Source organism: Terrapene carolina, unplaced genomic scaffold (genome assembly GCF_002925995.2).
Source record: "Terrapene carolina triunguis isolate 2854851 unplaced genomic scaffold, T_m_triunguis-2.0 Scaffold96, whole genome shotgun sequence".
NCBI classification, from domain to species: Eukaryota; Metazoa; Chordata; order Testudines; family Emydidae; genus Terrapene; species Terrapene triunguis.
In genome coordinates this window covers 3,765,699-3,781,372 of record NW_020664447.1, presented here as the reverse complement: position 1 = coordinate 3,781,372, position 15,674 = coordinate 3,765,699, and the positions used below count along the sequence as shown (strand labels likewise).

At 39.4% G+C, this 15,674-nt stretch overlaps 1 protein-coding gene across 1 annotated transcript in view; it reads left to right on the top strand.

The window, feature by feature from the left end:
• The window catches only part of TRIM66 (tripartite motif containing 66), a 71,288-nt gene that overhangs the window by 5,680 nt on the left and 49,934 nt on the right, over nt 1-15,674 (top strand). Inside the window, exon 3 of the mRNA XM_026651459.1 lies at nt 13,362-13,465. Within this exon, the coding sequence (XP_026507244.1) occupies nt 13,362-13,465 (104 nt within the window). The remainder of the gene's footprint in view (nt 1-13,361; nt 13,466-15,674) is intronic.

The window sequence follows — 15,674 nt, the reverse complement described above, 5'->3', positions numbered from 1 at the left end:
TTGCTCAGGAAGAGGTGTTAGGTGTTATCTGAGGTAACTTGAACTCTCTGGGGAAACTGGGAGTACCTTAGACTTGATTTGTGAGAGCTGGTGGTTTAAAAACATTGGAACTTAAGTCAGTGAGTCTCATCTGAGGACAGCTCCGACAAGAGGACGTAAAAGTAAATGATCTTCACGGGTTTGGTGACTGAACATTTTACTGGTAATAGGAGGCCTTGGAAATCAGTGGGAGTTAGTGGTTTGACTCTCATTTACTTTTTCTGCAATTCAGTGTATGTTTTCCAATCTTTTTACATGTTAAATAGTATGGGCCACATTCATCCCTTGTGTAGCTGCATAGGATGAATGTGTTTAGTGTTTGGGAAAGTGTTACATTCAAAGGACAGCTTTGGGTGGGAACAGGTGGTATTCCCACAATAAAAAAGCAGGCTTTGACTACAAAGTAAGCTCTACGTACATGAGAAGCCACCCACAGTAGATTGTACAGATGTTTAAAATTTGCTCAGGCATGCTGTCTGTTCTCCTTGTGCTTGGCTGCCCCTCACTGGAATCCGAATGCATCCATGGTCTCTGCTGGGCGGTTCCTTGTGTTTAGCTTTCCTTCCTTGAAAAAGCTCCCTTGTGGCATCAGTATATTGTGCAGTTCTTCGTCATATAATCCTCCTTCTCCTGTCTTACATGCTTTGCTGAGAAATGAAATTATTAACAATTTTAATTTAAAATTTTTTATCATTAGGTATCTGAGTTAGCACCCTTTGAGATGAGTTATGATATCAGGTTCTGCAACATAGGTAGATGTCTGTGTGTCAGTTACACTCACAACATGTTTTCAAGGCTAAATTGGCAACCATAACAGCTAGAGACTTTTTTCTTAATGAAAGCTTAGATTCTGAACCATAAGAAGGCAGCATGAAAAAGGTGCTGACACACCATGCCAGCATGTACTGATTGAGTTTAAGCCCTGGTTACATTTCTGTTTTGTGAGTTTAGGCAAGCTGTTTATTTCCATTTGTAAAATGAGAATAATGATACTTACCCACCTCTGTAAAGTGCTTTGAAATGAATGGATGAAAAGCCTTCTAAAAGTTGAAAATTTCAATAATAATTTTTATTATTATTAAATCTTTGTTTGAATTGATCCTGTGGAATGACTTTTATTTTCTGTGAAACCATGTAAATAAATTGTACATGGTACTATTGGGTTTCCATGACTTGTATAATAATATTCATGGCAAAATCATTACAGAGCTAGCCTACAAATTGTATTCCTGTGGGCATTCTGTGCCAAAAAATAAAAAATTCTGCGCACAATATTTTAAAATTCTGCAAAAGTCTGCAAATTTTATTTATCTCAATAACACTACATAATCACGTCAGTTTCAGTTATTTTGGTAATTTATTTCAAAATACCTGTCAGCAAGTATGTCTGTAACAATACAGACACACACAATTTCCCCCCCGGGAGTAGAGAGTTAAAGAAACCCCTATGACAACCCATTTCCTGTTTCTCTGTCCCTTTCTTCCCCCTTCTGAGCCCAGCCGAGGGGCCAGACACCCACAACCTCTCCCCCCCCCCCCCGCCCCCCCCCGCCCGGCGCCCCCCCCCCCCTCCCCCCCCCCCCCCCCCCCCGAGCCCAGGGATCCAGAGGGAGAAACAACCTGATGCTTGGTCCCAGGCTTGCATGGAGTTTCCTGCATCCCGCCCTCTCCTTCCCTCAGGGTGTGCTGGCAACTGCAGCTGTCAGGAACCCTTTAGCTCCATCCTCCTCCCCCCAGCAGTGTCTTCTATGTGCGAGCTTGGCTCTGCTTGGTCCAGTGGCCCCTTGTGGCGGCCAGCAGCACTGCAGCCCGTTTCTGTGAGGGAAAGGACATTCTGCACGCACAATGTTAATTGCTTCAAAATTCTGCATTGTGCAGTGGCACAGAATTCCCCCAGGAGTAAAATTGAAATGAATAAGTCAGAACTACCCACTGATGGATACTCTTTTTCCTCTGTAAGAGAGGACCCAATATCCAGACTCAAAAATGACAAGAAAATACAAACTAAAGGTCAAATATTGAAGAACTGCAAACTGAACTCAACTAAAGCAGACCTTTAGATGGAGGCAACATGACTGCAGTTGAAAATATACAATTGTCTTTAGCTGGAAGAGCAGATATTATATAGCAGCCCTACCATATAATCCCTACTTGTGAAATCTTATAGATAATTGGTCAAAGGCATCAAAAATTTGCCTAACTGATGATCACGTTAGCATTCATGTATTCTGAGCTGTCTTTAATGAGAGAAGTTTATTGTTCTTTATGAAACAAGTTAATCACTCTGTCTCCTTTTACTCTGCACTCACTTTCAATATGAAGGTGTGGCTTGTGGAGACTACAGGTCCCAGCATGCAATATTCCATGTTGATTTAAGCATTCTTTTGGATTGTATTAAAATGTGGGTGTCTGTACAGATCTTTAAGAAGCATTTGGGCTATTAACTTCAATTTGGCCTATGTTATAGCAGCCAGATTACGAGAGCAACAAATAATCATGTTTTGATGTAATATCACATGGTGCAAGTGATGCAATATATTACATCTGTTAATTCTGAAAGAGAATACTCATTTGTTTTAATTAGATATTCACAAAGAGGTTTTGAGCAAGCACAAAATATGAATTGTTTCAAAAAGGGGAGGGAAGAAAACCTCATCATGAAGCATGGAAAAGCAGCTCTGCTGTTCAGAGGCTTCTAATTTGGTCCATTTAAATAAATTTTGGGGAATTTGGCTCATCTCATTCTGTGGTTCAGCTGCCAGACCCAAAAGGCAAGCAAAGCAATTGGGTTTTGTTAGATAAATATGAACCTGTAAAATAGGGGGAGTTTTCTTTAAAACTGTTTCCTATAGCCTATAATTGGGTCTCTAAGGAAACCATGAACCATGCCAGCAGCTCTGAGCATTAGCTAATGATCTCTGAGAATAATTATCCTGGTATTTGTTGGGGGAAAGAGGGTAAGGCAAGAAGCGCAATGTCTGGACAGCAGGTAGAAATGTGATGTGTATGATACGCTTGCTACCTGTTTCTTTATGATGATCAGCAATTTTTAGAACAATCATAAATTAATTGCCTGTACCGATTTATTAAGCAGACACTTGAGCTGAGCTTTTCCTGTGTTAAAGCCTGATTTTAGGGTTGGAGCTGGAGGGCCTTGAAACAAAACTGTAAGTTGAGTCCTGTGATACTCAGTTTAGAAGTGGTGGATCTATAGTTTAAAATCAGCCAAGGTCTCTATGCTTGGTGAAGAGATATAGATGTCACCAGTTATCCATGCCTCTGTTATCTACAGATTGGATTACTGCAATTTACTGTATTTGGAGCAAAATTTGAAGGGCATTCAGACACATCAGCCCTTTATTCGTGGGTATTTCTCTCAGGGAGCATATGGCACTTGGGGGTCAAGAAACTACACTGGCCTCCAGTTAATCTCTGGGTCCAATTCAGGGTGTCAGTTTTGATTCATAAAATTCATTATGGTGTAGGTCCTGTGTACCTTGGAGACCTCTCTCTCCTTATATCTTATCCTATTGAGATTGAGATCCACTGCGTAACTTGATTTGTATATCTGAGGTTCCCTCTCCATGTGATGTGTCAGAGTCCATGTTTGTTGACCTCCAGGGCATACTCCAAGGCCTATGTGTTACCTATGGCAAGTGGTGTGTGTGTTTGAATGGGTTTTAGAATTTGGTATTGTTTGTCTGAATTCTGATTTTAAAACTCCATATGTGGGATTTAGATATCCAGTTTAGGTGTTTGTGTTTGAATATTGGGCCCACTGACTCTTACTTTCCTGTGTTCATTAATGTGAATGTTTTGTGCACCTGCAATTTGGTTACCATTGCTGAGATGCGTGACATAGCTGACTTGAATTTGCAGGATCTGTGATCCATGAAAAAGGAGCAAACATCAGTTTGGCAAAGTGAGAACACCGCTAAGTCTGAAGAGAGGTGTTTTTATAACTCCAGTGTGTGCACACATTGTGCCTTCTTAATGGTAGCTTCCACAGTGCTTTTCTTCATGCTTCGTAGAACAGCATGAAGGAATGATGGAGCAGTTTCAAGGCTGCAGCAGTGGTGTTATTCCTTCATGTACATCATCTGAAGAAGACTTTTCTGGGAATGACTTCAAAACACAGTGGCCCTCACTGGTCTTGTGGTGCCTGGTAGTAGGTCAGATATATTGAGAAATAGCTATGAGTGCATGTACCTGGAATTTCAGTGTTGGCTTATTAGGTGGCCTATCCACAGCTCATGAAGAAATTGGATTCAAGTCCAATCTTAGGATCCTTGTTGGCCTCCCTGAAGTTATTATCCTCTGTGACATCATAATCCACTGCATATCAATGAATTGTGATGTCATAAGTAGAAGATTAATTATTTCAACTGATTAGTAAACAGGAGGGGCTAATTTACTCCTAGGAACTTTTGCATAAAATTATGATCTTTTCCCTATCTCCTTGCCAAAGTAAATTACATATAAACAATATGGGGGTCTCAGCATCCCTTTACCCATGAAAGAGATTCAGCTTCTGTTTCTAGAAGTTTTGGTAGAAATAGTGGGCCCAATTCAGATATAGTGATTGCACTAGAGTTGAATTTGGCTCCTGATCTCTTGATATGCAGAGTCTGTTGTTTGAATCCTATAATTCCGTGTTGGATTACTATTTAGATACAGCGATTGCATCATTCTTCATACGTATAAACAGTGAGTCTCTAGGGCAATGCTTTCCTTCACCAACGATGCCGTAATAATGATACATTTAAATGAGCTGTCTGTAAAGTACAAGTTCCTGAAACAAATGAACCTTGTTGTTTATAGGTAATGTTGAGAGATGAAGTGTAGAAAGATTTGTAGGGAACAGTCTGCAGAGGGTACCCTGAGAGTGAATGGCTTTGTGATATTCATTTAGCTGAAGCAGAGAGACTCCTATTTCTTTCCTTCTGAGCACCTATTAAAAGTTACTCTGAGCTTTGAAAGACAATCCAACAAGAAAGAGAGTGGATGCTGTTATTGTCTTATTATGTGATCTGTATTTCAACATTTCTGGAAAAATACAGCCAAGAAAACTTTAAAAAGGCCTAAAAGCATCTCAGGAGAGAGCAAAAAAGAAACTGGGAGGAAAATAAGGTGGATCTTGGGTGTGTGCCTTCTAATAACCTTTCTCTTATCCTGACCCTGCTACTTTGTGAATGTTTCTTGAGTGAAGAAGGGAAAGCAGTTCCAGATGCTAAGCAGAAAGGTCTAGTCACTTTCTTTCATCATCAAATGATACTGTACAGAAAAGGCTGTTGCTAGGTGGTACTATGTATGCACTTCTGCTTAATAACGACCCATTTCCTGAGCTAAGTGACTTTGATTTGTGTACCTTTTGAGGTGACTGTTTATCCAGAGGACAGGTAAGCGAACATGAGTTTCCTTGTTTTGTTATTTATTTAAGAAAACAGTGTTTTAGCAGCAAGCTACATTTTAAGTATAAGCTTTGCAGCGAGATTTAGCATAAGCACTTTATATTAATACTCTTGGAGCAGCTGTTACTTGTCTCACTGTTTGCAAAAGTACATACAGGCTATTTGTCCAGCTTGCTTAATTTAATTATGATTAGTTTGGATAACCATTCTATAGTCTATTTTTAATGTCAAGAATATTGTTAGGCTTTTGTAGAATGCATATGAGGAGTGTGTTGAGCATTTCTACAGTGTACTTTTTATATATATATATATAAAAGTATCACAAGTGAAGTCCCATTATCTGAACTGAACTCATTCAGCAAGATGCAAATGTTTATCATGAAGGGAAAAAAATCTTAATCATGAATTTGAAAAATAGCCCATGATCTATTAGGGAGATATTTAGTCCATTAGCAATGCATAATGGCAGCTGCCTAAGTAGAAGAATGTCCCCCATACAGTATTGCCATGTATTTAGAATTTTCCAAGTAATTTATTTTAGTTGTTATTCCTTCTACTCCTGACTTTTCTTGGTATTCTTCACACTGAGGACTTAAGAGTTAGAAGCATCTCAGAAGTGTATCTAATAGGAGCTTCAGGTTTGGAGGTCACGGTTACTTAACTCTCATTTAGCCAGATGTTTCAGATATAGTCCAAGACATTTAGATGGTCAGAGTTCTCCCACATTTGAATGCATGTCAGTAATAAAGATCCTAATATCAGGTTTGGTATCTGGGGCCATGTTCTGTGCTGACTCACATTCCGTGCAACTGCACTGACTTCAGTGTCATGGATGGGGTATAAAATCTGGGTACTATAGTGCCTAGTGCTTCAATTTTAGATAGCCAGTGTTTTAAATTAGAATAAACTTTCTCTGCATCAAACAATCTGATTGTTCCAAATTTACTAATGTGACTGCATTTCTCAAAATAAATGAGGTTCCTGGACAGTCACGAGGACCGTGTTATTTTTAAGAGTGGAAAGATGCTGAAATATTTCTTTAAAACATTAATTCTGACTCCTATAAAAGAGTAAATATTATTTATATTTTGCATTTCCCTGGTCTCTGGCAGATAAGTACAAATTAAAATTCATGTTAACCTGCCTGAGGCCACAAGCACCCCATTAAGTGTAAGTGAATAGATATAATTTCTATTATAAAATATTTGTGCTAACTGCATAATACTGGAATGTAGCAAAAATGCATGATTGCAGTATTAACCCATTTTACAGTATGTGACAGATTTGCATAAAATGGCCCTTGACATGGAAATACTTTAAGCACTGCTTTTGCCATCCAGCCAATAAAAATTCCAGTGTGTCATGTATAGTTCAGGGTATGCACCACCATGACATCCAAGTGGAATAATGACTTTGGGGGCAGCTGTCATTAAACTCCGTGCATTTTCGCATTTCCAGAAACTGCTCTGCTGACTGACTTTCTTCTGAGTCACTGTGAGAAGCAGTCTGTAGCCCTAAGCCACTGTCTTGCCAACTGTTTAAGGCATGAATACAGTCTAGAACAGTGGCTCTCAACCTATTTACCATTGTGGGCCACATATGCAGCTCTCTGTGTTACATGGGCTGCATCCACACAATATATATACTACCTGTATGGCCCTGAGGATGTCACATGGGCTGCACCTGTTTGCTGCTTTGGCTGCGGGTTGAGAACCACTGGTCTGGAATTTACAGTTTTTACACTGATTGGGCTGCAGTATTATGTGTGTAAGGAACTGGTTCAAAGTCTCCAAGGGCCAGATCCAATTCATAGAAAGATTACCATTGACTAGGATAGTATCAGAGCAGGACCCATGTGTCTTTTAAAAAATTACCTGCAAAGTACACTTTTGTTCCAAATTTATTAATCAGTGTTTATTTGCTTCTTCATTCATGTTGTTCCTAAAAAAACCCGTGTGGCAGATGCCATATAAAGACCTCACATGACATCTTGAAAGCTAGCTCTGAGTCTAGGAACCGCCCATACTGCAATTCACAGGTTTCCCTGCCTGCACCAATGATAATGGCCTGTGAGGGCTGTGGTAATGGCATTGTACCCATAGCATAGATTGCGTTAGGTATGCTTGTACACCTGTTATATTTGCACATTTCTCTAGAGAGCAGAGTTGTTAATGGTTTACGTAAAAGGTGCACAGAGAAATGTTATTTCTGATAAGCAGGGAAAGATTTCACTGTCACAGATAGGACAATATCAGTTTGACATACTGCCTTGGTACTAAGGCAATTAGCTAGATAGATAAATAGATAGAACATGAAATAAGATAATGTAACTAATAGCCAAAATAGCAAAACAAGGACAGTGCTATGGAACTAGGATGTTGTGAAATGTTATGTTTTAAATATGTGTGGAAACAGTTATATTTTGTCTTTTAAATTACAGTCTTTTTTTAAAGTAGGTATTTAATTTTCAGACAAAACCCGGCCCCAGGCCACGTGAAGAGAATAACTGTGCTTGTAATAGTTCTGTGGAAAGAATGATTAGTAACTGACTTTTGGGTTCATTCTTCCCGTGATATAAATGGGAGATTTTCATACAGATGTTCCCACAAACATCAAAAGATGGTACCCTTTATTTCTGATAGCCATTGGTCCTCCTGTAACATTGTATACAGAGAATGTCCTCTGTGTAAAAATATTGATCTGTGATGACATGTCATATGTAAACAGGAATAGTAAATGATTAATGGGTGTAGATGTTTACAGAGTAATGTGCAGCACTCATGTTTGCTACAGCATTTGTTGTGGCAAATAAAAGTTCACGTAGAATACATACTCTCACAAACATTCTATATATAATGTTGCCACCACAGAATTCCCCCAGGCATGAAACCCTCCAATGCCCCTTTCTTCTGGGTTTATGGCTGCTGTCTGGCTTCCATCAGGCTTCAAGCCCCCACTGACACCCAAAAGCCGTCACAGTGGTGCCAGCTGCATGCAAACCCCTCGCTACTGGGATGGTTTGTAACCAGCACAACCTGTGTACACAGGCCTGTATCCCACACCTCTCCATCTATAACTGGAATAGGCCTTATGCAATCACACAGGTAGTGGGAAGGTCCTCCTCCTCCTCCATGCAAACACCCAGGACAAAGGCACAGTCTTGCCCTCAATGGGAGCTAAGAAAATAGTACACTATACACGTTTTAAATGTTTTACTTTTATTTCAAGAGCAGAGCCTGTAAAGGAGTCATATAATTTTTATATAGCGAGAACAATTCTTGGCAAGTTCTGTTCTTCTGACAAGAATGCATGAAATTTTAAGTTTTTAAAAAGTTTTATAAATGAAAATGAACTTAATCACAGATCTCACTGAATGATCCACCAACGCACATTTACACACATTGATATTGGAATTTGATTTATCTGCGCAATCTCTGCCAAATTACTTAAACTGCAAAATGCTGTTATGAAAATAACACAAACCCAATCCTGGGAATTTCGTATGCTCAGCACCTTGTAATATCAGGCCTGTGATTAGGCATGTTCATCTGACAAAATGTTGCAGGATTGAGATCCCAAGGACAATTAACACTAAGCAACTGGAAAACATTCAAACCTTAGAGAATCGCTGACACAACTCTAGTTATTCAAGAGTAATGGACAACTTAATATTACATTATTCTTTCTAGAATAGAAAACAAGACATTTTCTTTCTAGAATAATATTTTTAGTTAAGAAAGACAGCATGTATAATAACGTCATTCTGGTTTGACGTCATAACTGATCACCAGTCTAAAAACATTACTAAAAACAAAAATTTAAATAAATTTACCTCATTTAGCCCTGGAAAACATTGCCCTCAGTTATCATAAAGTGATTGCTTGAGAAGAGATAGGAGGTGATGATGCCTAGTGCCAAAATTCTATGCTCACTTGAAAGTTAAGGACTAAGATTAAAAAAGATTTATTGGATTAATGCACCACCCTCATCTCTGAGGAATTAGGTTCAAGTCCATTATAATTCACACATGTATATGATTTTGGTGGTTTCATCGTAGTCAAAAGTGGATTTTTGCTCTTTGGGGAAAAAAAAAACCACCATACAGTGTGTCAAGAATGTGAGTCTCCTATTCCAAGAGGCCCATGAGTGAACTGGCTAGGGTTATTATTGATGTGGTGCATTTTCAGAGCTTGGGATAGCTACTTGAATGGCAACGTTGGTTCCCAACATTTGTAATTACTAAAATTCCCATTGGTATACTAGTCAGGAGAGGAACTGAATGATCATTCCTTAGACACTGAGACTTATTAAGAGATCACTGATAGCAGAGTAGAGCAATTTCTTTCTCTCTTCCGGTATTTGTTGTGTTAAGTGCTCTGTCATAGTGAAAAGACCTCTCAGAAACTTGAAACCTGCTTTTGTTTCTGCGGGCAGCTTATTTCCTCCTTTGGTTTGACCTTGATTAGTGGTTGCTATGTAAAACTATTGCAAGGCAGTGTATATTATACCTGTTTGTATATTATGTGTGTTTCTATCTTGAGCAATCGTTCATTGTGCACACAGTCATTCTGAAACTACTTTTATTATTTTCCATAGTGCAGTAGCTGCATATGGTGCTGTACGCTAGGTAAGATGTGTTGAACAGATAACAGAGTCCCTGGCCTGAAGAGCTCACAGTCAAAATGGACAAGTGGATAAAATAGATTGTGTTTCGTAGTGACATCATGCTTAGGGGGATGGAGGCATGAACAGTGAAGGTGGGCCTTACATGAGCTGCCTAGTCCTCTTACATCACTATACTTCCCCCTCTCTCAGCAAAACTACCATTGACATCAGAAGTGTAGAATTGGGTCTTTACTATGTTAATAACCACTCTAAATTGCAGTGTAAGAGAAAGCAGCCTGATGTCACCAATGCATCCTATACCTGTGTAGTATGTTTTGCTTTGGAGCACCAAGGCCTAGATTTTCAAAAGTCACTGGTCATTTTGCGTACCTAATTTTTTGGGTGATCAACCTGAGATCAAGGCCTAATTTTCAAGTGAGGAGTTTACTCTCTGTTCAGAGTGCTACCTATATGCTATCTAAAATGTTAGTGTGTCAGGAGAAGGAAGGTGATGGATAAAGTGATCAAATTAGGAATATTTATCAAATTGTTTGTAAAGTAGCTAATATTAGTGGCATCAACAAAAATCCAGTGAAGTCAGTGGAAAGATTCCCATTGATTTTACTGAGCTTTGGATCAAGCCCTTGTTCATTACTGGAAACAAGTTTTCCCCTGAGATTTAAAGACTCTTTTTGAGCATCTCAATAGTAAATAAATACCAAACCGAAGTGAAGTGAGATCTTAATGTACTATCTAATCTGTGCTTCTATAATGTGACATTACACTCCATATTCTTTATGGAAATATACTTATGATATGGATATGACATAACTGAGATATACTTTATGCAAGATGGTTCATGTAAGATACCATTGGAAAGGTTATGATTTACTGAATGTGATTATCCAATTTTTATGTATGTATCATTTCTGTATATAAAGTTAGGAATATGTAACAATTACAACTGGGTGTGTACTGGGAAGACACCCATCAGCCCATCAGATTTGATGAGCCATCAGGAGGAAACAACAAGATTGTGAAGATACTAATCTCTCTCCCTCCTGGGAGGCGTCCTGGGACGTAATTGTGACACTACTAGGTCAGGTGGTCCTGTCACCTGATACTAAACATTACCTGGGACTTCTGGTAACTTTCCACTAAAAGGGGAGGATGGTCAAGTTTGGGAAACAAAGGATTCCCGCCTTATATAAACCTTATTTAAGGGTGGGGAGGAAGGCAAACGGGACTCCTCCTCTCCATGGCCAGTCTGCCCAGGAAGAAAGTCTGATAAAGACACCTGAAGGGAAGGCAAGTGGGGAGTCCAGACTGAGACGGGGTCCAGTCTGAAAAGAAATATAACTGGAACTCTAAGCTACAGAAACTTTGCAACCTGTCTAAAATAACATTTAGGGTAAGAAATTACATTTTGTAACCTGTTTCTTGAGTATATTGAGCTTAGCTTGCGTATTTTGTTTTATTCGCTCAGTAATCAGCTTTGTTCTGTCTGTTATCTCTTATATTCACTTAAAATTCACCTTTTGTAGTTAATAAACTTATTTCTTGTTTATAATATAACCCAGTTTGTGCAATTCATAATTGTGGGGGAGGGGTAAGAGGCTGTGCATACCTTCCTCCACATTGAGGGAGGAGGTGGATTTCATAATATTCCTTTGGGTCTGCACTCCAAGGGAGGAGGACACCTGAGTGCTGGGACAAGTCCCTTAAAGCTGAGTCTTCCCAGAGCTGATCTCAGTGTCTGTGTCATTCTGTAGTTGGGTGTGGCCCTGCCTGTGTGTGTGCTAGAGGAGGCTTAAAAGCCTGGCTCAGCAAGACAGGTTAAAAGGGTGCCCAGGCTTTCAGAACAGGAGGGCTCAGTGGTATCTCAGCACATTAGGTGGCATCTCGAAGGGAGGCAACCCATCACATATAGCTCTTAGCCTGCAGAACCTCTTGTTATATTTGTTTAACTTCCAAGAGTTCTGGTTTTAATGTTGGCTAAAGAACTTTGGATGGGATTTTCAAAGGTATCTAAGAGAATAAGAAGCACAAGTCCCATTGACTTTCCATGGAATTTGTGTTCCTGTTTTTCTTAGGTGCTTTTGAAAATCTCATCCTTTGTCCTTTTCAAACTAATATGTGGAATTAAAAAAAAAATTACATTAACATTCCTGGTCTATTTAGGCAAATAGTTCAGAAAAATATAGTACTGGTGATTTAGTTCTTATTAATGTGTCAATAGTATGAGAATTCATAACACAGAATTCTGATATTGTTTTGTATAGAAAATATCAGTGTTCATTCTCCCCTGGAAAAGACAAGAGAGTAGCCATCTGAATTTCATGGCAAGAAAGAGCTCTGTCCTACAGCCCCTTACTCACATGAGTTGTTCTACCTGGTGATTTCATAGCAACTACTCCCTTGAATATTAAGACTCCCAAAGTCTTTTTTGTAGAATCATAAAGCTGTCGGGCTGGAAGGGACCTTGAGAGGTCATCAAGCCCAGCCCCGTGCGTTGAGGCAGGACCAAGTGTATCTAGACCATCCCTGTCAGGTGTTTGTCCAGTATGTACTTAAAAACATCCAATGATAGAGATTTCACCACCTTCCTCAGAAGCTTATTCCTGAATTTAACCTTATAGTTAGAAAGTTTTTCCCAATATTTAACCTAAATCTCTCTTGCTGCAGATGAAGCCCTTTTCTTCTTGTCCTATTTTCAGTGGCCATGGAGAACAATAGATCACCATCCTCTTTATAACAGCCTTTAAGATATTTGAAGGCTGTTGTCAGGTCCCCCATCAGTCTTTCTTTTCTTACACCTAAACATGACCAGTTTTTTTAACCTTTCCTCATGAGTCAGATTTTCTAAAACTTTTATAATTTTTGTTGCTCTCCTTTTGGCTCCCTCTAATTTATCCACCTTTCCTAAAATGTGGTGCCCAGAATTGGACACAGTACTCCAGCTGAGGCCTCACCAGTGGAGAGGAGAATGAAAGGTTGTCCCAAAAGAACAATAGGTAATGTAAGAAAATACTTGTGGATTAACAGTTTTTATCAGAGCTTCAAGAGCTTGTAAGGATTTGAACGCACTCAAATACCACAGTGATAAGTGCAGCATAGAACATAGAACCACAGAGTCACAGTAGTGTTTTGTACTGTCCCAAAACTAGGCAAATGTAATTCGTTAGTTGATGAAGAGTTAAGTTTCCTGGAACTAAGCCTTTTGGTGTGATATCAAAGAACTGTCAGTACTTCAGTGTGGTTTATTTCATTTCCTGATTCATACAGCTGTTCTGTTTCTTTGCTCAGGTATCCTCTCATGCCCTGTGTGCAAACAGACGTGCTTCGCAGGGGATGTAGTTGAAAATTTCTTTCTCAAGGACTTTCCCACAGCAAATCCAGCTATGGCAAGGGTAAGTGGAGGCTGCTAAATAGGCTGCAGCATGAGTCTTTTGAACACCGATAACCAGACCCAAAGTTTATGTCATTTGAGTAGCTTTATATAGCATTGTAATTTCACCGCAGCTCTTCAGTCATCCCCACGGACTGAACATACTGCCTCTAAAGCACTTTTCTCACCCTGTGTGAAGAGCAAGGCATTAAAGTCAGTGGGAGCTTTGACAATGACTTCAGTGGTGCAGGATTGGGCTCTGGGCATGACTATGTGGCAATACAAATCCCTGCTGCTAAGCCCCTAGGTTGGCCCTCGGAGGGAACTATTTCCCTTAACAGTTGTTTTGCATGAAAAAAACTTCTGTCAGTCACCACAGCACTAGCCACAGTGGAGCACAGAAAATGTTGACTTGTTGCAACATCAAACTGAGTAGCACAGAACACAAGTTTCTAGTGGGTAGAATTGTCTTTCAAATAAACCTAACTCTCACTTACCACCAAAGTTAGGTTTCTCAGTGACAAGCTAGGGTTTCACTCTTGAATTATGCTTCATTCATTATAAAAGTAACTCTCAGGTAATAAATGCATCTGATGCATCCAGCAAGATGCTGGACCCCTTTCTCTATGTGTTTCTCAGTATCCTCCGTTCCTTTGTCAGGGCCAGGTAAGCAGTGACAAAGGCTACTGGTTGTAGGGTTGTCTCAAATTGATTACTTCTGTTAAATGATGAGGATATCAGTCTAATAATAATAATAATAAATAAAGTTCTTCTGAGTCCTGAGGGAAGTCTCCCAGAACTTTCAGTCTTTCAACAGGCTGGGATGGACGTAACTGAGAAGTTGGAGACATTTTGCCATTCACTATGGCCTTATGTAAACAATATGCCTGGAGACAAAGATGCTTCTCATGTGCCATTTTAAATAGTTGATTTGCAATTTAGTATTTTAGTTATGTATAATCTTCTCCTAAACTATTTTAATTGTACTGTTTTCACTGTATTTAAGTATTTGTGCAGCACAGGGGAATTGTTCTTGTTCATTTCTGCTTTCTCTATCTCACTATACTACCCTTCCTGAATGAGGAAGCAAGACATTGGAAAATTATTATATTGCACTGGAATAAGGAGTTAAAATAGCACTAAATGAATCAAAACTACTTTACAAACTATTGACTCTTTTATTTTATCCTTTTTCTACTGGAATCCAAAGTGTTGCCCGGTGGTTAGAGCTAGGGACTGAGAGCTAGAATTCTTGGGTTCAAATCTCTGAGCCAGATCATGGCCCCATTCCATCTGCTCTGTGCCTCTCTGTCAGTTCTAGGGAGGTATAAAACCAGCTTAAATATCCAGTTAAAGATTCCTCTGACATTGGAGATTCCTTTAGCTGGTTTTACCAACTTAGGGGACATATCAAGGGTACAGCCAGAGCACTGCTGCACCCCAGCACTGCCAATGGAATGGGCCTTTGTGGGTTATCAGCCAAAACAATTTATAGAAGCCTTGAGGTTGCTCTAAGTTGTTCTGGAGACTGGCCCCAGGATCCAGTGGGAGAAGAGCATAAAGGCAAACACCATCTTTGCCTCCTGTGTTTTATCTCTGTTCAGCCTTCTGTTGATTACCAAGGCCTCTGAATTGCTCTGAGTCACTTAACTTTCCTGTGCCTCATTTTCCCCATCTCTAGAAATACATACCTAACTCATAGAGGGTGTTTTGTGAATTCAATGACTAATGTTTGTAAAGTACCCTGAGATCTTCAGATGAAAGGTGCTATATATATGCAATGTATCATTATGTAAACCAGGAAGGATCACTTTCACACATACTCTTCAAAGATAGTAAGAGCAAAATTTACACAATGCTGCTGCAGTGTTAGAAAGTTCTTATTACACTGAGTTTTCTTAATTATCATAACTCAATTCATCTACCTTCTAGAGAGAGCCAGTGTATGAAGGAAATCAAATGAATAAATCTTTTAGTCTCTTCAAAGGCACTGGGATATTTCTTAGATCTCCAGTAAGAAGATTTTTCTTTTCTTCAGTCCCCTAAACTCCGAAGAGCAATTCAAAAAGAAAACAATTCCCACAGGAGTACAGGAATTCTACAGGGGAATGAAGAACCTTCCCAGCATCATTTTAAGATTGTTCCTTTTTTATAAATAGTCTCATCTTATAACAGTGAAGCCTTTATAAAAGGAAAAATAGGAGAAAATCAGGGCCCAATCCTGCTGTCAC